This window comes from Lepisma saccharinum, chromosome 28 (genome assembly GCF_977018435.1).
Source record: "Lepisma saccharinum chromosome 28, izLepSacc3.1, whole genome shotgun sequence".
Classification (NCBI taxonomy): Eukaryota; Metazoa; Arthropoda; class Insecta; order Zygentoma; family Lepismatidae; genus Lepisma; species Lepisma saccharinum.
In genome coordinates this window covers 15,122,303-15,148,228 of record NC_139256.1, presented here as the reverse complement: position 1 = coordinate 15,148,228, position 25,926 = coordinate 15,122,303, and the positions used below count along the sequence as shown (strand labels likewise).

Below are 25,926 nucleotides of genomic sequence, written 5' to 3'. Positions count from 1 at the left end.
AAGGAACACAAATTAACTAAAACACAATACTATATCAAGATGAGAGTGTGAATTATGAAGCTATATATTTGTAATGTAGGTATCTTGTGAATCACTTATGGTATATAACTAATGTGCAAGTTATTCCAAATTACCTCATCTGAAACTTGAAACTTAATTTCGAGCCCATCTTCCAGATTAAATCTGACACTTTTTCTTTCTTCTTCCAATTCCTGTTTCCTCCATAACTGTTTCTCCTCAGCTGAAATTAAAACAACAAAATTATATTTATGTAGACCGAATATGGACAGGTATGAAATTTTGACTGATATCAGTATTTCTTACTCTCATAAAAGAAACATACCATAATAAAAGACCAATAAAATTTTATTCTTCTGCAAATAATAATAATATCACTTAGTGACGGGACAAAACAGAAAATTTACTGATTCCGATGTATTCATCAATACACCATTATTTAACAATTACAATTGTATTTCCTGTATTCTGAATATAAATGCTCTAAAAGCAGTGCTATGTACCTCCTCGTACCACAGATAATTTCTAACAGAAGCAAATTATTTATATATATGTATAAGACAGGAATGAAGTGCCGGAGATCTAGGCACATAACACGGAAATAGAACAATATGCAAACTTTCATCAACCTTTCAAAGATAGGACACAGAGTATCACAAATGACTTTAATATCGGAACTTTCAAATGAATAATTTTAGCCAATATATTGGAAATTGTCTTCATCATGTCCATAATATAAGCTGTACGTGTACAATACATACATGACATTTCCCGTGGATCCACATCCCACAGTTTCATGGGTGATCTGTCCCTAAGAATGCCCTTCGGAGGAGGCTCGTCACTGCTGGAGACGATCTCCACTTTAGGAGGTCCATCGCCTGCTCCACTCGGACTCTCTTCTGTCAAGGATGTGTCCGATGGCTGCTTCTTCAGAAAGGATGCTCCTCCCCCTGTAGTACAGAACATTTCAATTATATTGGGGACATTCATGGTGGCTACTATATGAGCTACATAAATTTCAATTAAAACTACGGGTTTAACAATTGTTACACAAAAAGAAAACAAATATTTTATAGTAAACATTTATGCACAGTTCTTCTTACAGATCTCTCAAGAATTAGGTTAGGAGTAAATGATGGATGTCTAAAAAAGATGATATCCTTCATAATTTCTTGACATGCAAAATTAAGCAATCACCTCACCTGAGTCACCTAAAAATAACAAAATACAACCGATTAATGTAAGTGTTATGCTGATGGTCAGTTTTCAAGTTGAAAAAGGTTCTCATTCTATCCCTCTTGAAATTTAGAATTAACCAATTACTTCTGAAATATCCAAGCAGTAATGAATTGTTCTTATGAGAGGAGTAAGTAGCGATCCTGGCCACTTTTTTGTCGTGTAAAGATAAAGTGATCGCCCAGTACAACACGTCTCAAAGTAATAACATACGTCTTCAATATACAGCTAAAACGAAAGGTTTTCAAAAAGTGCAATTTGAATTGAACACACTAATTTTTTACATCTGCACACTGAAATGTCTACATATTACATGGTTTTGTTTACATTAAGGGTTGACTGGATCTTTGGCTGACACCAACGAAGTCATTTTCGAATTTTTATCTCCTTTCAAAGAAACTGTTATGACATTTCAGAATCTGAAAATTACATCTACTTAGAATTCCTTCTAGAGCATTCATGTGCATCTTTGTGTATTTTACTTTCACTGTTGTCTAGACAACAACCAATTATAGTGGTTTTTCCAAGGAAAGGAAAATTACAAAAACGACTTCACTGGTGTTGTCCAAAGATTCAGGCGAGACTTAATTTTATTTTTGCAGTGGATGGAGTGAGTCTTGTTGTCAATACCACTTCTTGCACATACGTAAAAGCTAATCACCACTGGATCTACAGTTGAAAGTGGGACCCAAAACAATACGTGCCTCCACAGGGTATCGAACGTGGAACCACTTGATTACAAGGTGATGACTGTACCACTATGCCATCGTGGAGGCTCTGCAGTGGATAGATAACAGGTTAATAGAAGATGAAGATGATGAAGAAATATGAAGTTATGCTAAATTGGGATGGCCACGAAATCCATATTTCAAATTTTCCTGCATCAATTTTGAACACAATAGATAATCTGATAGATTTCAAGAGAAAACTTCAACTCACCAGTTAAGAGTTAGAAAACTTCAACTCACCAGTTAGAGTTAACTCCTCTCTGTGAGCACGAGGATGCTTCTCCTTTGAATTGTGAAACTTGTCCTTCTTCTCTTCAGACTTGGACGTCTGGAGTGGTGATGCTGGCTCTTCAATGACCACAGGGGTTACGCTTGGCACTGGCTTGGGTACATTCCGTAATGGAGCCTGAAATGACAACCCATTATATACACTACTCAATCCACAGAAATGGCAGGAATTTTTGTAAGGTGGGTCAGATCTTGGATAGAAGAACATGCATATTCTGTGCTCCAGGATGACTAATATAGTCACAAGATAGGAGTTCACCCAAGACTTCAGAATAAATTTCCAAATATTTAAAGGCTGAATTCTTATGGTGCGCATAATCCTTTTCTCATATTTTTAAAAAATATTCATAGTAAAGATATTTCCCATCACTGAAAATAAACTTTAGACTAATTAGTAAATTTAGAAAGGCAAATACATTAAAAAGAAATACAACAGTAGTTATTGTCCATGATGGGTGCGGTAAACGTGGTTTAGGTATTATGTACTTGAAATTACATGTTTCAGCGTTGCAGAATAGGATAGTTTTGTCCGATTAATTTCGAAGGCTCAGGCTCACTACCTTCATTCACTAAGGGTACGGCATCTGGAGTGGAGAAGGTAGCGTGTCACTTCCTTGTTTGTTTCCAGGTGGCGGTAGTTGCATTTTCTCCCATATGGTGGTGCTGGTTAGTGTTTATTGGCTTGAGTTGTCTGCTGTGCTTTCTGCTTTCCGTCGTCAGGTGCGCGGAAACACAAAACTTCACGTACGTAGCATTGTCTATCTTTCTTGAGAACTAAACTGCACATTCGTATAATGACCCTCTGACCATAATGATCATTACAAAGAAAACATTTGATGTGAAAGATCAAACCTGACATGTTAATTGATTTTAAAATTGTGCACAATCATATTTATGGTGCACACTAATTGTTATTACCACTATACCACTGTATTGATATTGCAAAGTGCCAGTTAAAATTTAATTACTGATACTAGCCGGCACTTTTCATGAGTCCAGAAATCTTGCAGGGTCTGCAAAAATGTTGCATGATACTTTCACGGAGCATAAATATCCTGGAAGTTACGCACAATTTTAATTAATTTGATTTAGTGATTGAATGATTTGGGGGTTTTAAGTCTACTTTATGCACAGTAAGGCTAATCGGGACTGGACCTGCACTTTAAAGTAGGATCGAAACCAACATGTGCATCCACTGGAAAATCAAACCCGACACCCTCTGATTACAAGGCAACAACGTTACCACTGAGGGGGTGTAAGGGGTGGCCCTCTGGTAAGGTACCCAAAAGTCACCCTCATTTGTACGCAGTCCACCCTGGTAAATGCTTCTTGCAGGCAAACGAGGCTCTGGCGTCTGGACCTACGGCCAGTACAATCTTCATAGGACCGTGTGTGTGTGCTGTCCTGCGTTTTGTCCCTGTGTGTGCTGAGTGACCTTTCCAACCTCAGCTTTTAACCTACATAAGGATACTTTAGTCATTGTAGACAGTAAAGTTTTATTTCTTGTTAAGTTGTGAATGAATGAATTAGTTTTAAAAATTGATTAAGGAACTTTTAAGACACCTTTTGTTTTTGGACTTGCCCTTGTTTTTGTTTTAGTTAAGGGTTTATTCCCATAGAACGTGACGGGCCAAAAGAGCCTATGTGCTGAAGGGCCCATCATATACAAATCAATCAATCAATCAATGTTACCACTGCGTTATCGGGGAGATGCATTAATTTGCTAACATTTTTGTGGGTAGATATAAAAAAGTAAAGCAAAGTGCCCCCTGTGCTTTTGCACCCGCCATTAAGGCAAAGAGGGGGTGTGGAGTTAGGGTCCCACACTTTCTTGATCACGGCTGAAGATGGGGGTGATGTGATCAGCACCATGCCCCTGGCCACCTTTAGCCCCGGGGAGTTTCCTCCAGGTACCCACTTTATACGATGATGGGTGGGCACCGGAACAGCTTTAACAGGTGGAAAAAATTCTGGTTCTCCCCTGCCGAGGATCGAACCCAGGTCTCTCGCATGGTAATCAGATGCCCTAACGACTGAGCTACCGTGGAACGGTTTGTAGGAAGAAATGGAAATTATTATTAAACAATTATATCGCATGTTATTACAAATATTTTAACACAAAACTCTGGAAGATTGATATGTTATAGATCTAATCAAAACAATATATACATTTTTTAAATATTCTGAACTACTTTCAATTGTTTTAATTTAAGTACAGGCAACAGTATATGTGGGGAGCAGTATGAGTATCAGAACTAGATTGGCATCGGCTCAGTCCTGCAAATACTAACTTCAATTTCAATAAAACAAAAGTTTTGAGCAGTAATATTTCAGCTTCACTAACAGATCATTTGCCAAGCGAGAACAATAATATATTTTCTGCACAGGTTAACATAAAATCAAAATATGCAATAATTAAAATCAGAAACATGTTAAGAAGAGTAGTGCCCTTACCAACTGCACACCAGTTCGTCTCGGCTGAAGAGTGCTTAAACCGGAATGTAGAGGATCCAGAGTTTTGGGAAACATCTCAGACGACACAGGCTCTTCAAAACTCTTCAGATCTTCTCTGGCAGAAGTTTTAGAATCCTCATCACCTGTCAGAATAGAGTGAACGGTTTTAGAGAATACTAAGCACATGCAACTATATACACTCAAGAAATATCTGTCTGACAGGCTACACAATCTGCAAGTTCAGACCCTCCTTTAGGTCTGATGATGCCACTGTGAAGTTTGTGGAACATTACCTGTTTTAGGGATGGAAACCAGTCAAATGGTGAAAATTACTGCCTTAGGACCAGTTTTTCAGTGTGCAAAAAAAGTCCGGGTTGACAAGTAAGTAGAGGTTAACTGTAATTTTCATGCACTTGATACATGCTTTATCTGGTGGTCACCAAGGTTAACTGGTAGGTGCAAACAAATATGGTTGCTTCATTGGAAGATTGATCTCCATGAGACAATTTCTCAGTCAAAAAAGTTACGTTGATGGAAAAGTAAGTTTCCTTCACCTGATAGATATAAACTTATTTTACGTAGTACAATAGTCACTAGACTGCTCCTGAACTCGTACTGGCAACACGTGTCCTATCGTGAAGTAAGCTTTTCAAGATGAAACTTGGTGTAGTGGATAAAGCATTAGCTTGGAGTGAATGTTCTGTTTTATGTAGTAAGTGTGAGTCCTGCTGCTGACTGTTAGTCAAAGATGTGTGCGAAATTTCAACATTTCTTTCATAATTACATAAATAGATAAGAGCGTGTTTATATTTGATGCAAAAATATTTAAACTACGTAATATCATTTTGCATTTTGTGTAGTAATTGCTTTGCCCTTACGTGAATTTATTTGTAGAAACACAGAATACGTGCGTTAGTCTTTGCATTTAGCATGAAACAATAACCACATGTGCCTTATTGTAGTTCTAACTTTTCACACCATTGTCAACTTACAATTGTTCGGCACCAAACCTATGGTTTATCACATTGAAAAACTCGGCGTCAGTTAACTGATTGATTTCCTATATTTTACTTCGCCTTTTGTGCCTCTTTTGCCTAATTTGCGAAGATGTGGATGAGTGATGACATGATGAATGGACACTCACAAACATCCATGCCCAGGCTGGGATTCGAACCCGGGACCTCTGTCATCTTAGAGTGATGTGCTAACCACTCTGCCACGGGGGCCGGCTCAGTGTTGGTTAATACTGGCATTAAACTCCAACTGGTACCTAATCAAAACGTTATCCAGACATTGAAAAACTGACCAAATTAATTACTGTATATTTTTAACAGTAAAACCGGTATGACACGCATTTTCACTGAACACAAACCTAATATCTTTGTAAATACAAGACAGTGATTTCATAATTGTATTTAGGTTTTCATTTTCTACTAAAAAATCATGATTAATGAACTGTAAACAAAGGTGACACAACATGGGGAGAATATCCAAGTAGGAAGCAGGGAAGAAAACATGGCCCTTAAATGATAACATTTATAATTTTTATCACTTAGCTATTGCATCACAACAATAACAGTCATTACTAAGGTTAGTAAAAATAATACAAGGAATGTCTTCTCTTTAAATGAACTGAAAAAATCTGCCATCTGGGAAGTTGTCACACATCTCTCCCACACCTAATCTATAGATATAAAAATTGTTGTATGTGTGTGGGTGTGTATGTATGTTTGTTCTGGCATAACTCTCGAACGCCTGGAGCAATTTCAACTAAACTTGGTACACATATCACTTGCAATCTGGAAATAATACTTTTGGTAAGACACCCCTGGCACCCCTAGGGGTGGGGTAGGAAGGGGTGACATGTAAAAATAATCCAAAACGACCAATATTAAATTCCACACAAACAGACATTCGTGGCTCTATGCAATCCAGCACAACAATAGTGTTTTTTGGGTTGTCTAACATTCAGGCTGTGTTGCGAAAACTACCGATATTAGTGTGGAATCTATAGTTTTCGTGACACTCTCAATGCGGTTCAACTTCGAGTTCACCACCTAATGGCATGGGGGGTGAGAGGGGGTGAAAAGTAAAATGCCACAAATGACCTAGATTAGTGTTGAATCCATAGTTTTCGAAGTTGCTAAGCTAATCACATTTAAAATTAGTAACATTTTACACTATAGTTAGAATTCATTATTTTCCTGTCTAATACAAGATTGGGATAAAATCAATACCCGGGCAACGTCAGGTAATTAGCTAGTATACAATAAAAACAAAAAATCACAAAGAGCGTTCATATACAAAGAAAATTTTCAACAATTAGAAAAACAATTACAGACTAAGATGAAAAAAAATAAATTTTATTGGCAGTGCTGACCATTTTCTAACCCTGTAAGATAAAATAATCAGTGCGTCATGTGCATAGCGTACTGCATGGAATCACTTTCCCTCGATCATACTTGTTCGAGTCTCTACACTCGAACGTTTAGAATCAAATATCATTTCAATGTGCCAGTAATCATAGAATATATGTGTAAAAATGCATACAGGTAGTTTCAGCCCAAAATCATCTATTCATTTTCATATATCAGTATGTATTGGTAGGTAACAGTTTCATACATCGGAGACACATTTCTTCAATTTTACACAAGAAACTACTTACGGAAATGAGTTTCTGCAAGGTTTACAACGTTCGTCGAGGTATTTTCTTTAATCGTGGAGTATATTTGACCGGGAAATCATGTATTTTTCAAGAGCAATATCTCACCGATGCAAAATTGCCATTGCTTTCATTTGCTTGCCCTACAACAACTGGATGCTGTGTACGTTTGATGATGTAAGCCCCTGTCAGTGTTTCAACCCACCCTTTTTTTACTATGCTTGCCTAACGTAATCAAACCACACATAACCTAACCTTATCGGAAATGGTTCGTGGGGCTATCCGTGAATGGTTTGTGGGGCTATCGATCAGCTACTGTGCATAATGATTCGTGGGAGTTTGTGCGGCTATCTGTGTATGGTTCGTGGGGATATCCATCAGCTACCCGGGCTATATGTCAGCTACCCGTGCATAATATATAATTTCCACTGGTGACAAACACGATAGTAGGTATTTTTCGGTGAAGAAGGTTGAAACACTGCATACCCACAACGTGAGTCAAGATGTGCCCGCCATATTGTGTGTTCCGGAAGCGAAGAAAAGAATTAAAAAAAGCACTCAGAATGTGAAAAATTGAGTTTGTTTTCGTGTCAAAAGCATAATGGCACCTTGAACTATGTTCCGCAATACAAAATTGGTAAGTACGAACCAAGCAAAACACAAAATATCCGATTTTAATGTGTCTCCGATCTATGAAACTGTTGCTGTATTGGTAAGTTAGATTAAACTAAATTTTAACATGGAGATGATGACTACATTCACTCACTGCTTCTTTCACCTCACGATTCATATTTGAGGACCTACTACCACAGACAAATTACGGTTACAGTTGAACTACTGTGCTTCAAGCGTATACTGATCGTTTTGCCTGTTCGAGCATTATTCACTCAAGCGAAGAAACTGTCAATTCCATGCACTATCTAACGTCGTCTGTGCAAACAATTAAGACGTTCCAGCAAAAAGCCCTCAATGCAGCACTCTAGTATATATACACAGTGAATAATAATATATTTAATCCTCAAAATATATATTGCTCACCTAACTTACACACAAATTACATGAACAATTAGTATTTCAAAATTGTCATCAAGATTCATTCTATCACCATTAATTAATAAATTCCTGTTAAAGTTAATAATCAGTGGCATATCTCACCTACGTTTCTCTTTGTCCTGAAAAAGTTCATAAAAATTGCATCACATTCATCTACATCACATTATGGTCACTCAGTATTCAATTTTACATACACCTGGGTTAGTATTTGTTGCATGCTGGAAAACCAAAATAACCAACGTAATGAAAAGATAAAGGGAAGGATGTCGAATAGACATTTTCTAATAGAAATATGTATAATACCTCTTTGGGAAGGGTATGAATGAAGGATTCCGGACATGTAGGGTTTAGGGCAGGAGTATTCAACTAGTTAGTGCGGGCCACATTAACAATTTCAATTATGCTCACAGGACACGAAGCTACACTACGGCATTGAGAACTGTAAGATGCTGCCATCTGCAATTTACTTAATTCTGTTTTTATGTTAAGTACTTAATATTTCAAAGGGGCATTGGCCCCGGTGGGCCACCTCTGGCCTGCAGGTTGAAGACCCCTGATTTAATGCGAGGAAACAATTGGTGTGAAAAAAACGTAGTATTAAGTTTGAGGCACATCAACGGGCCAAGCTCTTTATGGGTCTTTCCTACCATACAATGCAAGGACAACCCTGTGTTCTGATGTCACCGGGGAGGATGTTAGATTTAGTTATCTTAGCCTAAATAATACATTTACAATGCATTTATACTAAGAGAACCAAACCTAACAATGTAGGCATTCCTCAGTCTGATGTTCGAATGCAAGGTTGTCCTCGCATTGTACGATAAGGGATAACTGCAATTTACACGAACTTCAGTGAAGTGAAACCGGCCAAGAAACAAATGAACAAAAAAACTATTATTACCAAACACACATGGGCGTCTGGAAGGGGGGGCAAGGGGGAGCCACAATAATATGTGTTAATTATTGCATGAACACCATAAATTCAAATTTAAGAAATGTTTTTTTTAAGGAAGAACACTATTTTTGGGGAAAATTTATCTTCGTTGCCCCCCCCCCCCTCCCCCTGGAAAAAGTACCTTCCTTGCCCCTCCCTGGAAAAAATCCTGCGGACGTCCATGCAAACACATAACAAAACAAAAGCCGTGAAATTACAATTAAATAACCAAAAGCCTTATGTTTCCCATACAAATTCGAGAAAAACAACTACAAACCACGAAAATAATTTGTAGTTAAAAAAAAGTAGAAACTTGAATATCCAAATATAAAATAAAAGTCATAAACACAAAATAAAGAGATTCCTCGTGGAAATTTTCATATATATCCACGTTAATAAGCAAAAGTTCGATCTGGCAATACTGCATGTTTACAACATGGATTCCGATACAGTAAGGAAGCTATGGTCTGCAATGTAAGAAAGTATATATTTCTTCACAGAACAGGAACTTCTAAATGAAAAATGCACAGTGCCAATTCAAAGCATACTGTTAGCGAACATATATTATTTTAACGTTGAAACAGTAAAACACAAGGGGCGCTTATGCAGTATAGCAAAGATAAAAAAATAACAGTCTTGGTGTCTCAATATTTCTGTTTCAAACTCTATGGTTTTTGTATGGTGGCAATACTATAGATATGGTATTCTCTACTTTATTGACAGGTTTGTTTCAATTCTTGAAGAACCACACATTGCACAAAACAATGGGAACGGACATAGGCACAGTGATTTAAGATTACTCAGAATCTTGGCAGGACTTACCTGCAGAGCTAACACTTTCCGAGCGACTCTTCTTCACAAGGTTGCGGTAGATGTCATCTAACGGGTGCTCCCACTGCGAATGGCCTGTCTTGAAGTTGAAGTAATACCATACTCCCAGTTCTTCGTCGTAACTAGTTAGAAGAAATGTGGATAATAATTACTGCCATATACATCTTATTAAAGTATGCAAAGAAAACACAATATTTACTCCTACACAGTTTGACTGCATGGATAAAAACACACACATATATAAAGACTAGAGGCCGGAAGTTCAGGCATATATTTTGGTTAAAATAGGCAGACAAAAAGGCACTTGTAATGTGGAAAATAGCAGTGCTTGGAAAGTTACTTTTTAAAAGATAACTAGTTACAGGTACTCATTCAAAAAAGTAACTGTTACAGTTACTTATTTAAAAAAGTAACTCAGTTACAGTTACTTATTTAAAAAAGTAACTCAGTTACAGTTACTCATTTAAAAAGTAACTCAGTTACAGTTACTTATTTAAAAAAGTAACTCAGTTACAGTTACTCATTTAAAAAACAAACTCAGTTACAGTTACTCATTTAAAAAAATAACTCAGTTACTCATTTAAAAAGTAACTCCGTTACAGTTACTCATTTAAAAAGTAACTCAGTTACAGTTACTCATTTAAGAAAGTAACTCAGTTACAGTTACTCATTTAAGAAAGTAACTCAGTTACAGTTACTCATTTAAAAAATAACTCAGTTACTCATTTAAAAAGTAACTCAGTTACAGTTACTCATTTAAGACAGTAACTCAGTTACAGTTACTCATTTAAGACAGTAACTCAGTTACAGTTATTAATTAAAAAATAACTCAGTTACAGTTACTCATTTAAAAAGTAACTCAGTTACAGTTACTCATTTAAGAAAGTAACTCAGTTACTGTTACTCATTTAAAAAAGTAACTCAGTTACAGTTACTCATTTAAAAAGTAACTCAGTTACAGCTACTCATTTAAAAAGTAACTCAGTTACTGTTACTCATTTAAGAAAGTAACTCAGTTACTGTTACTCATTTAAAAAAAGTAAAACTTTCCACTGGAAGTTTTCTTGTAACCAAATTACACAAATTGATTACTAATTGTAAAAATAATAATAAAAAAACTATTGGATGCTACTTACACAAGGGGGACAATTATGAGGCCACAGATGAACAAACTAAAAAACTAGACACACTTCACAGCACACAACTGACAATAGCAAACTAACAGCAATAGGAAAGAATCCTCCTCCTAATCTCATCTTCCTGCCTCTGGGAAATCCACTCCTCTTCCGAGGTATGCATATCGCTTTAGAATTGAGGACTACCAAAGGATAGATGAAACATGCGATAAACCTGTTACTCTGAAAGCCTGGAACCCAGAGCCTACCGACTGACATGGACAGGAGACAAATTTAGTTCAACAACTTTCTCTTTTCCTCTTCTATTGTTTGCAGGAATTAATGTAACAAAGGATGGTCATTTGTATCGCAGCAGAAACTAGTAGTTTATCAATGGTTCTGGTCAGGGACATCAGAACTGGGGGGGAGATGGTCTTTTTGCCCCCCCCCCCCCCAGTTGCACCATAAAAAATTGTACTATTTTTTTCTGCTCATTTTTGGTTCTGAAAAAAATTTAAGAAAATATTTTTGCATTCGTTAAATGGACATGGGCTGAATGAAGTTTCCGCTAACAGCAAGAACAAGAAAAGAAGTACTTGACTGACAGATCCCTAAACAGATCTGGAATGGCAGTTACATCTTTTCAAAGCAAGCGCAAACGTGAATTGTCCCTCCTAGGAATTCCCTCTTCCTGTTTCAGCAGGTTTTCTACAGATGCCCTCACTCATAACAATGCTCCAGGGAGGAATGGGGTGGGGGGGGGGAGGTCAGTGCACTCAGATAGGAACGGTCTGCAGTTCCAAAACAGATCCAAGCCAACATATTTCCGCGAAACAGGTGTTGTGGAGGAACCAAATATCCTATGAAGAATTCCTGGCCTTACTCTCTCTGCATCCCTCCTGCTGTTGCATGTCCACAACCCCCTTGTCCGAAAAGCTTTGTCCACATGGGCGTTTCGGAAGATTATTGAGTTTTCCCTTGCTTTGTCTTGAACTTTTCTGTTGAAGTTTGGTGTTGGTCAGTAGTCAATTATCGGGTGCATCGGAAACTTGTGAATAACAATGAGTCCGTCAACCATCGCATTGTATCATTAAGTATTAACATATCAAATGTGCTGAAAATGTGGTTGGAGGAGAAGAGTGAAGGAACAATCTGCACAAAAGACGTCTTTTTGGAGGTAAGCTGTAGAATAAAATTATTCTTGATCATTTACATAAGATGAAGTTATTGTGGAATGGTAAAGCCGCCAAAATTAAAAGCTTAAAAACAAGCGTTCTATTTCCAATGAAGCACATACATGATTCCTTCATTCATGACTACCATTATCATATCCTTTACCCATTGCGCAAAAATCTGTTACATGTTCAGCGGAAATTGCCTCTGTTTGAACGTATAAATTTACAACTGAATGTAAATATTGATCGCACCACATTTCATCTCACGCTGGCTTTTCTTGGTGGGATGGGGCACAGGGTGCAGAGCTGACCGGGGAGGGGCAACTCGGGCACTCTCCTGAGGCCCAGTGCTTCAGGGTGCCCCGTGCCAGATAAAAATAATTGATTGTGCACAGTTTATTTTGGGTTTATATGTCCCTGGTTGTTCCAATGAAGCAACTAATCGGACTTCATAACTACATTGATTCTATTGACACACTTAAAAATAAAATTATAGAAATCATTTTTTAAACAAGTACTAAATAAAATTCATGTTCAAACATTTCAATCAAAAATAGCTCATATGTACTATTAATTTAATTATAAAATTAAGACGTGGTTATATTAATTTACATGAAACAATGTAAATCCACCACAGCGCGTCAAAATTAAATATAATGAACGTCTAACCATGAAAAGAGACACTACTTTAGAACCTCACATATTTCTTGGTTTGTTCTGCCTGCTTATTGCTCTTACGTGATAGTAGAAAATTGCTATTGTATAGAACACTATACTTCAAACTAAGGAACAAAAATCTTAGAGTTTTTCAGACTTCTGAAAATATTTTGGTTACAGGCCCTGAGTATATTGTATGGCCTCCACCTACAGCCAGCCAGGGGGATGGGGGTAATATTTTCTTTGCCTGCCTTTCCAAGAATCATTTCGCTATTTTAAATTCTGAAAACAAAAATTGTTCTAAGGAGCATTAAGAATATTTTTAATGGTTTGTATGATATTTAAACTGTTTTTTTTGCTATTATTTAGTTACGATTCCGAGAATAACATAACATTACAAAAACTGGCTGTTTACCGATGATAGTGTAGTGGCTAATGCAGTTGTCTTATCAATAAACGGACAGGGTTCGATTCCTAGGGAGAGGGGATAATTTCAGTTCTTCGGAACTATGTATCCTGCTAGAAATAGCACATAAAGTTGATTATAATTGACAATAGTAGAAAGTGACATTCTTGAAATTTCATGACAGTTTTGAAAAGTTATACCTAACGTCACAAATTTATAAAGTTAGATTAAACACAATGATGATTGGAAAGGAGTAACTCCCCAATACGAGTGAGGAGGTGATAGGAGACGAGCGAGACTATTTTGAGGGTGGAGATTCTAATTTTACGTAGTCCATATTCCTACATATAATATGCAAATTTCTCTTTTACAGACAAAAGTTCACTACCAGGTTATTTACTACAGGAGTTCTCACTGTTGAAAAACCGACAATTAAATGGGAGAGCAATGTTCCTGTCTATTAATTATTAAAGGTGTAACATCGCACTAACCTTACAGGAATGAGAACTCTAGAAAATGTGATAGGATGACTGGTTAATAGGTTTGAATCTGCGACCTCAAGATTTTTTGTTCCCCATTGCACATATACTTGTGTTACAACATGAAATGTTTATGAGTTACAATGTCCCTTACCTTGTTTAATTAATCAGTTCACGGCTACCCAAACTACTGCCCGCGTTCCACATCTGATTCATCTTTGTTCATAATAAAAATTAACTAGTACATTATGCAATATATTTAGCGTAAGTATGGTGCAATATCCTGCAATCAATCGCTCAAATAGTTACTGGCTCTGCTCATAAAAAGTTTGGGAGTCAGTGGATACGTCTGCGATACCCCTATTTCTGGATATTTATACATAGTATGCATCTGTGATCCCCGGAAACATCAGGGGTGAGGGGACACTCAACCTTATACTAAATGCAATTGGCGGCTGGGAAACAGCGAATCAGCAATCAGTTTAATTATTTTCGACTGAGATCGGATATTTTTGAGTCACAAGGTACCGAGCGTTGTTCGCAGGATGAAACAAATGAGCGTTGGGTTCACCTTATGTTGCCAAATGTACTGTAAAGGGAGAAAGGGTTTCTCGGTCAACACCAGAAATCAGCAGGTTTAACTGCACACGTGGTTCTGCACGTTGAGTTTCAGGTCGGAATGCAGGCAGACACACAGTCATATAAGGGCAACTGGCAAAACACAAGTACGCTTGGCAACTTTGCTTCGGGAGAGCGATGTGATCCCTTCAGCTTTTACTTCGCAACTGAGTTTGTTGACACCCATTGGACCACACAACCCCAAAAATGATTGGGGGACAAGACGTGCCAGAAACAGCCATGAAGGTCAACCAACAGTTGGAGTTGAGTTCAGAATAATCCCTTGCAAAGGCATATCCAGGTTGTGGGTTCAGGGTCCGGACCCCCCCCCCCCAAAAAAAAAAAATCCTTAATTTTTTTGTGGATTCTGAAAATACCACCCACTATTTTTTTTTTTTAAAAAAAACTGTGTTGGTACAGTAAGTAAAGTTGATGTTTTTTTAAATAATATATGCACAGGTGTAATACTAAAAACAAATACATTTAATTATGTACCAGACATTAAAAAGAAAACTATTGTCAATGTGTGAAATTCGATTTCTAGAAAAACATGATTCACTTCATGTTTTTGTTAAATTTGTTCAACCTTGTGAGTTAAGCAGAGCTGTCCAAGTGAACCATCCCAAGCAAGTGATCTTCTGCCGCAGTTGAAAAGAGGACTTTCTTAATGTACTCTTTATCTGAGAAAAGTTTTTCAGTTTTACTGAACAGTTGTCAAAGCAAGCTTCACTCTGCCTCTCCCCTCCATGCGGGAATACGATTCACAGGACTCGAGGGTCTGCGCAGGCTCTTTTGCCTGTGGGTCTAAAGTCTACTGTACATTTACCATCAGGGCTCTGGTGCTTGGACCCACAGCCAGTATCATCCTCTGTGGGATTATGTGTTGTTTTTACGTGTGCTTCAGCTTTAAGCAATAGTATGGAGAATCTAAGAAAGTTTTATCAGTCTTGGTAGGGAGCTCACTTCCGATGAACGTGTTGAAATCAGAAATCAATATTTTATAAGGACCCCGCAAACCCATGATGCAAGGGCTTCTCAAAAGGTTGGTTTCTATTCTCAGTCATTACGTTCTTCTAAATTTGTTCTAGCCATTGGTAATTTTTTATATTTAAATGATATGATTTTAAAAAAAAAGTCTTGAATGATTAAGAACTTTGATATATTGAGGAGCCCCTCTTCTAGACCGTGATGTGACCTTAATGAAGCTGATATTGGCACAATGTATACATACTATCACAGTTTACCTAACAGTAAGAATATATGCAATTAAATATGTCAAGAGTATCGATTGACTGGTTAATTTATTTATCACTGCTTGTTTGTGCAATTAAATTACATAGAGCGGAGAGGGCAATGGGAGCAGCATCTCTAATTTAATCTGAAATGCAATATAAATTACATGAATATATAATATATATATATATATATATATATATATATAATTAATTAATTAATTAATATATAGGCATATATATGTTTAGAAAAAAAATGTTGGTGGATTTAAAAACTTACCCCCCCCCCACTCTGAAATAAGTTCCGACGTCCCTGGTTCTGGTTCACTTTGAGTCCTAAATACCAATAACTTACAACACTTATATAGCAACTTAAGTGTCACGAAGAACTCTAAATCTAACTGTAAAAGTAACTCTTGAAACGTTACTTCTATTGGAAAAAAAGTAACTCTGTTATAGTTACAGCTACTTCATTTTAAAAGTAACTATTTACAGTTACATTTCTATATAAAAAGTAACTGTTACTTGTAACTAGTTACTTCCAAACACTGGAAAATAGGGACCAAAAGCAAAAAGAATAGGCATAATAAACGGAAATGAAAAAAATAAATAAATAAAGGGAATTAAAAAGCTTCTAAAACATTAGCAACAACATAAAACATATATACATCAAGAAAAACATTATCAACAAATGCCAAACGTCCAGGCTCTAATAATGACAATGTTTAGTCAATATTGCAAATGTGAGTTTTAACCAGGAATCAAACAAAGGGACACCAAGAAGAAAGGAGAACATTTGTTTTAAGCTCTCCTTATATACAGATAGGATAAACAGAACAGGACCTAGAGTTGAAAGTGAATCCATATTGTGCCTCCACTGGGATGAAACCTGAAACCCATTAATTACAAAGGCCAAGCTACAGATGCCCATGGGACGTACTAGCTTTTAAACTTCCTGTTTCACTTTATTCTGATAACAAGTTGCAATGATAAAGATACACAAGACAAATATCATGTGTTATTATTAAATAATAAATAAATATTAAATATATTATTGATGATTTTACTAAAATAAAATCATGAAAGAAATCCCAGATACTCAAGGTAATGAAATGATAAAAAATAACAGTTCTTGCATCTCAATATACGAGGGTCATTCAGAAAGTAACTTCCGTTTGGGTATAAAAGAAACAAAAGCTATTTTTCTACATAAGCACCATTTCTGTTGAGACACTTATCATATCGGCGAACAAGGTTTACAATACCCATGTCAAAGAAATCTGCCAACTGTGCATTCAGCCATGCAGTAACACTGTCCTTGAGCAACTGTGTTTTGGGACAGAAAAGGGTGGAGTTCCTGGAACGAGGCACAACAATCAACGCCCAAGTGGACTGTGTAACCTTTGGGACGAGCAATTCAAAACAGAAGACGTGGCATGTTGAGTTCTGGCATTGTTTTCGTGCATGATAACGCTCGCCCGCATACTGTTGCTCGAACCAAGAACCTTCTCCAACATTTTATTGGGAATTGTTTGACCACCCTCCTTACAGCCCAGATTTGGCCCTTAGCGATTATCACCTCTTTCCACAAATGAAGAAGTGGCTAGGGGCACAGCGCTTCAACAATGGCCAGGAGCTCAAGGACAGTGTTACTGCATGGCTGAATGCACAGTTGGCAGATTTCTTTGACATGGGTATTGTAAACCTTGTTCACCGATATGATAAGTGTCTCAACAGAAACGGTGCTTATGTAGAAAAATAGCTTATAGAGTTGTCTCTTTCAGTTGTATATAATAAAAAATCTCACAATGTCCTGGTGTTTCTTTTATACCCAAACGGAAGTTACTTTCCGAATGACCCTCGTATATATTTATATCCACAAAATTACAGGCTATTTATAAATAAATTTGATCGGTAATTTTCGTGATAAACTGATGTGCCTATATTGGCCAATTTCAATAGAGCACTGATTAAACTGTCTCATCCTAATTACTCTTGCAAAGAAGTTATTCTGTCAACAAACATCTGACTTACCACGGTTTCCAACCTGCGGGCAAAGCTTGCATTAACCCATCACAGGCCAGATGTAGAAGATGTGGTTCGCTCTCAGGATCAATGCCAATCTTAACTGCATACTCTCGAATTTCTAAAATGATAAAAATTGAAATCTATACCACACTGACAGCACGAGAACAATAGTACAACTTCACAAGAAAATATACAAGTTGTTACATGACTAATTCCTAAGAGGAATGAATTATAGGCAATGCCTCGAGCTCCTATAACTTATCAATAGATGGCAGCATGATACGTTACAAGAACCAACTTATTCCCTACTTCTGCTTCAGTGTGCATGAAGCAGTTATACAAAAAGGATGTGGAATTGCTCTTACAGTTTAAGCAATATCCTGTGATTGAGTTTCTGGCTATGGAAGGCATCACTACCAGTGACAATCACTGAAGCTTGCGGCACTTGATGGTGATGACTGTATCAATATAAATAGCATCAGTCACATTGGGTTTAAAAAAGTACAAACGAGGAACCGTTCCTTACATTTCTTAAACAAATCTCCCAGAGTTATGAACACTCAGAGCTGGGACATACGACCAAATGACTGTTGGTCAAGCAGCTTTTCCATTGGGTGATGTGTGGTCAGCACATCGAGTCCCATCGCCGCTTCAAGACTGGAGCCTGCTACTTCTTCTTTTCAACTAGCTCCCTAATTGTTCTCACGATGCTATGTCAATTCCGAAATTTTGGAGCCATCACGTTGGAATTGAACCGGGGACGCTCGCACGAAAAAGGAGAGAGTTAACCATTTGGCTACGCGGGAGAACTAATTAGCAATTACGCGGGAGGACTAATTAGCAATTAAATGCTAATTTTAGTCATATTGACGAGGAGGCTTGGGCTTTTGACCCCTCTGGTAACTTAAAATTAATTACGTATATGTCACACACATAATTTCAATTTGAAGCAATATTATGGGGTAAACGTTCCTTGCTTCCTCTCCCTGAAAAGAATTCTGCCCATAGATGATTTACTGATTTCGTTTATTTTACTTCGCTTTTCTGCTACTTTTGACTAATCGCAACGAAGGTTGATTTTACTTCGGTTTTCTGTCAATTTTGGTTAATCGTGACCATGGGGATGAGTGATGGCATGATGAAATTGGTGAACGGACACTCGCAAAGAACATTCATATCCAGGGGAGGCCTCGAACCCGGGACCCCTGGCGTCGTAGCGCGCTATGCTAACCACTCCGCCACGGAGGCGATGGGGGTTTTGATCACTGAACCGAAAATCAACCATTGAAACTTCATCGCCGTCGTTGCGAATGATTGCATTGCCAAGTTGCAGATCAAGGACATCAATTTTTAGTTCAAAGTCCCCGCATTTTCGTCTCCACGCACAGAAAGCCTCTTCTTTATCCCTGGACGAAAACCAGCGTCATGATCGATCCGAAGGACTAAGCCCGGGAGGAGGCCAAAGTGGCGCTAACTGCCTCCTAGGGTACTTTCTACTTCCGCAATCTCGGCCAAAAACGGTGCATCGGGTTAAGGGGAAGACGAAGTAGACGAAAGAAACGTGAAACCCACGACAAAACAATAAAAAGACAAGTTTTCAGAAATCGGCAAACCTTATCTTTTTTATCCAGATAATCTCGAAAATCTCTTATCCGAATTTGATCCTTGGACTAATTATTGTGCGTGCTATTTCGTTGTGACGTCATGGTCAGTGACGGAATAAGCACCTGGACATGGGTGCTCTTTGTGAATTTTCTTCCATGGATTTCGTCATCTCATCTTCGAGATTAGCCAAAAGTGGCAGAAAAGCGAAGCAAAATAAACCAGATCCATCAACCAATCAAAGCATCTTCTTTCGCGAGGCTGAATGGCATCTAGTTTTAGCTCCCCCTCCCCCTCCCGCTTGAAGATTTAGACGTTATTTGCCATTCAGAATTAACATTTGCGCTTTTGTTAATTTGCCATCTATTCTTAGTTAAATGCGTTTTGGGGGGGAGGCGATCACTTGAATTTAGATCTAAAGGAGATTGATTAACTATTTTAAATCTTCTGTTAAGATTTAGCAAAGTTTTAGAACTTTCTGGCGGGATCACTAATTTTAGATGTTAATGGGGCGACTGTTATTTTCCCGTTCTTTATTGGCATTTCTTTTGTTAGTTCATAGACGTTTCACGGTGATCGATAAACTTTAGACATAAAAAGGGCGATCACTAAACTTTAGACGTAAAAAGGGCGATCAGTATTATATAATCACTCGTGTTAATTGACGATTTATGATTAGATTGAGATGTGTCATGGGGCGAGCGCGTCAGCTTAATCCGGCATGAGATTGACCTTTGGCGTTCCAGAAAAGGCTTTTTCAAACATTGTTCTCGTTTGGAAAAAACACCGCGACATTCTAAGTTCTAAAAACTCAGTTCTGTTTAGAATTCATTCTAGAATATACATTTGACATTTTCTTTGTGAAAACGTACAAGAAAGTCATCATTCCACTCTCCAAATATTCCCAGATTTTTTTGCAACCGACCCAGTGATTTATTCACACCCCCCCTAACCACCACATTCATCATCATTTCGCTATGCGAAACTTGTTTTCGAACGACCCTCGTAGAATTTTCGTATTGCTTTCAATATTGGTACCCAATTGCAATTCATCTCTCAATAAATCGAAAATATTCTCCCGAGAAATTCCCGACCTCCATGGAGGTGAGTTTAGCACATCGCGCTGCGACGCCTTGTGTACCGGGTTCGAATCCTAGCCTGGGCATTCATCATATCACTCATTCTCATCGTCGCGATTAGCCAAAAGTGGAAAAAAGCGACGCTAAATAACAAAAATCAAATCAATACTAGACCAGAATTGTATCGTACGTCCAAGAGCAGCATCAAATTACAATACAGTTGGCAATGTTGGACGGCGTAACATCTGGGAAGCTTGTAACAAATGACGTCATGTAAAAAAAAAGTTCAGGGTCAAGACGCATTGAGCAGAAGAAGGGCTTGACAACGTTGAAACCCGCATAAATACGGAATCAAGGCTTGTCACGTAACCCCAATGCTGACAAATGCCAGCCTTTTCAGGGCAGGTGAATTATTCCTGGATTTGATCAACGTCTAAATCAACGGCCGAGTGACTATTTCATGATTGGAGGAAGACTCGTGCCTATGATCCAATCACAAGGAAAGGGTGCCAGCAGATTTCACAGCTTGCCCTTCAGCAATAGAAACTCATATTTTGCCTTTTATTATTATTATTTATTTTATTTATATATTATTACCTTCAACAGAGGTAGAAGGCGTACATAATAATAATGAATAGCAATTATAAAAATTCAGAATTACAATAGATACATATGCAATCCAATCACAAATTGTATTTATTACATAAGTATTGACATACAGAACAGTTTATAAGTAAAATAAAAAAAACCTAATGATAATCATATAATCTTGAGTATAAATACAGTTATTATGTATTAACTATCGCATATTCGTACTTTCAGAATTGACTCTAATGTTTTCTTGTAAGTCAAGAATGGCATTGAAAAATCTATGGAATGATTTAATCATAATTTCATTATACATATCACAAATTCTATTACTATTATTATTAATAAATCATAAAATTGAAATTGAATTGAAAATACTTTGATGTAGTGTGTAGAATTAAAGATTTTCACCGAGTCGGGAAATTTAAATAAATGACCTGGTCAGCCTATGGCGATTTTTCCCCAGTCTCCAACGTGGGGATTACAAAATTTTCACTTTCCAATTCCGTTCAATCAATCCGTTTTATTTGTACAATAATAATAATAATAACCAGTGGCGCAACAGCATGTGAGAACCAGGGACTAACTACCGACTGCCAGCATCATTCAGAGATCATCCAACAAATCACAGGGAGACGTGCCGTCAGCACGACGACCCCCAAGTCGTTGTTGTAGGTTTCCGAGACCGGGTTACGGTACTCATTCGTAGCTCCCCAATTTCCTCAGGATGGTGGGTGGCCACTGGTCCCATACACAGGAGAAAACTTGTTAAGCTTCCCCTATGAGACTCCAACTTGCGCGCGTCCCGTAGCCTGAGCCCAAAGCACATTTACTTGTATTACTGCATTAAAACAAAATTCAATTTCGGGAAGTGAATTGAAATGAGCATTACCCAGCATGGGCGTCGAAAACGAAAGCGAGGGGCAATGGGGGAAGGGGTCCCCCACTAATCCAGAATCGTGATTTTTATGTACGGTAGTGGTGCTTCAAACTACAGAATGTATCAGAAGTCCCTTACCACCCCTTGTAAAATCGGCAGTGATATATTTTCATGGAATTTGATATGGGCGATACAAAATAGGCCTAGGGGGGACACCTTGTGGAGTATGTCACGCGGACGGCCGCCATCTTGGTTCCGCCATCTTGAATTCAACTTTTTCATTTAAAATGATAGGTGGGTCAGGTGATACATGACCATAGGCTAGAATTTCGTCAGGATGTCAAATCTGAAATCAGATTTCATGTAACTTCATTTGGTGAAAAGTTATTGGCAACTGAAAGTGATGTTTACCTGTTTGTTGCAGGTGATGAACCATGCCGTTAACAACTGAGGAACGCATCCAGATCGTCAAACTGTGGGGTGGGAGAAGTGCCCGTGCAGTGGCTGCCGATTTCAACCTGCGTCAACCAGAACGTCACCCTGTGTCACATGTTGCAGTGGCACAGTTATTAACCTAATTCGAGACGGGCACGGTCTTGGACAGACCGCGTAGTGGAGGACCGCAGGCAGCGAGGCATATGGGGAACACGGATAATCTGTCCTTTTTTCATGCAAGGAAATTTAAATGCGGCACGACATCTGGGGATGCTACAGGAACAGATACTGCCCGCTCTGATGCCGGAAGATGGTACATTTCCCAGGTTTTTCAACAAGATGGTGCGCCTCCCCATTATGGCGTCCAGGTGCGTCAGTACCTGGATGAACAATTTCCTGGGGCATGGATTGGTCGACGTGGGCCAGTTGAATGGCCTGCCCGATCACCAGACCTAACACCAAAGGACTTCTACCTTTGGGGACACGTTAAGGCTATGGTGTATGGTGTGAAAATTTGTGATCTTCGTCATCTGAGACAACGTATCATGGCTGCCTTTGAGCACATTTCACCAGATACCTTGCTCGGTGTTCACAGACATTGGGAGAAGCGTCTGCACACGTGCATTGCTCAAAACGGACAACATGTGGAGCACATTCTGTAACAGGTAAGCATCACTTTCAGTTGCCACTAACTTTTCACCAAATAAAGTTACATGAAATCTGATTTCAGATTTGGCATCCTGACAAAATTCTAGCTTACGGTCATGTATCACATGACCCACCTATCATTTTAAATAAAAAAGTTGAATTCAAGATGGCGGAACCAAGATGGCGGCTGTCCCCGTGACATACTCCAAAAGGTGTCCCCCTAGGCCTATTTTGTATCGCCCATATCAAATCCCATGAAAATCCATCACTATGGATTTTACAAGGGGTGGTAAGGGACTTCTGATACACCCTGTACATCCGCTAGTAATAATTAAAATATAACGATGCTATACAATGATACACAGCGTACACACATTGAAATAACTTACGTTGAAAAACATTACAGTTAATTGATTGATTTATTTTATTTTACTTCGCGTTTTCTGCCTCTTGGCTAATTTGCGAAGATGGGGATGAGTGATGAAATGGATGAATGGACATTCACAAACAACAATGCCCGAGCGGGATTCGAATCCGGGACCCCTGGCGTCGCAGCGCGATGTGCAACATTGCAGTTAATACGTATATAAGTTACTCACCGAACAAGTCCTACACGATAGCACTGGCTTTCCATATAATGCAAACGTATACAGTGCGTAATCCTGGTTCACACAGCAGCTGTAAAATGGAGAAAGACGTCCTTCGCTCATAATTGACAAGCACTACACTCAACTTGCTACGTATGGACAATGGGGGTTTTGAACGTTCCTAAGTTTCAACTAAATGAAAGCAAAAGCCAAATTCTTTATGGTTTATGCAACGAGGGAGGGTATCGTGACAAAACAACGCCTCTTGTACTTAATATCACGCTCAGCTTTAGTCACCAGAGATAATTAACAAGTGAAAATCAATATCTTAATGAAAGATACTATGATGTTAACGGTCATGCACGCCATGTGTCGGCGGAACGAGTGCTGACCTCTGGTGTCATTTCTTGACTACTACAAAGAATATGTGATTGCCAGCCAAAGCTGCAATAACAATTTGCTTCGTATTAATTATCCAAGCTTCGTGACGTCACGTCATGCAATTTTAAGTTTGTCTTATGCCACCTACTTCCATATACAGAAATGCTCTTGCCGTGATTTGGAAGATGTTGTTGGTTCTTTTAACGTCGCTGTTCTGCCTCTAGGTTAATAGCGACGATGAGGATAAATGATCCGACAAAATATATGGCAGGGAGGAAACCTTGTATTACCTACCCTTTTTTGCTAGCTTCGTAGCTAGTTACGTATTTCATATTATTGTTATTTAGCGTCGTTTTTCTGTCACTTTTGGCTAGTCGCGACACTGAGGATGAATGATTAGATGAACTGATGAAGGGACACTCACAAAGAACACCCAGGCCAGAACGCGAACTCGGGAACATTAGTGGCGAGATCGAAAGAAGTTTAATGTTTCTAAATTTCATCTTGCTCCTTCACGATCATTTTCTATTTGCGTTGTATTAGCTTCTCCAAAAATTCTACAACGAAAGCCCAATCTCTTACTACTGCCGGTCAATGAGCTTGCGCAGCGCGTCACGCTAACCACTCTGCTACTGATGTCGACCCGGCAAAATATGTACGAGGGTGATTCAAAAAGTACGGTAACAAGAGCTCTGACGGGTATTATATCCCCTCCTGTTCTTCGAATTTCCCGCCAGGTTCGCAAGTGAAGAGCACAGCTTTATCACACAGCCGTTAGATGTTGCGTCAGACCCTTGCAATACAAGTTGTAAGATGGCTGAGATCACGGAAACATGGTCAAGCGTCCAAGTGTGATCAGGTTTTTGCGTCTAAAGGGCACATCACGAGCAGAAATTCATCGGCAACTGGTTGAGGTGTACGGTGCTAATGTAATGTCACGGAAACAGGTGGGGGGTTGGTGCACTGAGCTCGATAACGGCAGGACAGATGTGCGACGATCCGGTCGGCCAAGCACGTCCACCACAGATGATAATTTGTGTTGAATAAAGGAACCAGGTGATTTCCATGTCTTCGGACCGTTGAAGAACAACCTAGGTGGCAGGCGATTCACAAGCGATACGGAACTTCAGCAAGCCGTCGTGAAGTGGCTTTAGGGACTTGACGCAGAATTTCTTCCACGCCGGCATTGATGCCTTGATGTGCCGTTGCAACAAATGTTTGGTCAAACATGGTGACTGATGTACCTACCGTTGGAACATGTTTGGATAAACATGGTGACTATGTTGAAAAGTAATGTGTATCAGTATATAGTCCTGTGAAATAAAGTTTGTCCATGAGAGCTCATGTTACCTAACTTTTTGAATCACTCTCGTACATCATATATTAAAAAGACATTAACATTTTAAAGCTACTTTTGAAATTAAAATGTAAACTTGAAGGTGCGGTGGCCGAGGGCATTAATGACCTACTTTCGATTTCGCCACCGAACATCCCGGGCTCGAGTGACAGATTGGTTAAGGGTGTTGTTTGTGAGTGTCTCCCTTCTTCAATATCACATAATCATCTCTCATCTCCATCGTCGCGATTAGTCAAAGTAGCCAAAACGCGGCCAAGTCGGTAAGTCGTCTGATTGCCACGCAGGAGATCCGGGTTCGGCCTTACCTGCATAAAGAGACTTTGGGGTATACCCAGCCTCAAATAAATGGGAACCTGAAAAGTTAAACCGACAGGAGCGTTGTGCTTGTCACATCACCTTATAAAATGGCACGAGATGGAGAATGTACGGGGCCCTACCTCCATATCGCCTATGTG

General features: G+C 38.6%; 1 protein-coding gene across 2 annotated transcripts in view; it reads right to left on the bottom strand.

The window, feature by feature from the left end:
* Cep164 (centrosomal protein 164) overlaps window positions 1-23,794 on the bottom strand; it is a 72,820-nt gene extending 49,026 nt beyond the window's left edge. For both annotated transcript variants that reach the window (XM_083114085.1, XM_083114086.1), the window contains exons 1-7: window positions 23,746-23,794; window positions 17,921-18,032; window positions 10,196-10,326; window positions 4,725-4,867; window positions 2,223-2,388; window positions 780-968; window positions 135-241 (exon numbers count right to left, since the gene is read on the bottom strand). In XM_083114085.1, the coding sequence (XP_082970211.1) occupies window positions 135-241; window positions 780-968; window positions 2,223-2,388; window positions 4,725-4,867; window positions 10,196-10,326; window positions 17,921-17,952 (768 nt within the window). In that variant the 5' untranslated portion in view covers window positions 17,953-18,032; window positions 23,746-23,794. The remainder of the gene's footprint in view (window positions 1-134; window positions 242-779; window positions 969-2,222; window positions 2,389-4,724; window positions 4,868-10,195; window positions 10,327-17,920; window positions 18,033-23,745) is intronic.
* Window positions 23,795-25,926: the final 2,132 nt, after the last annotated feature.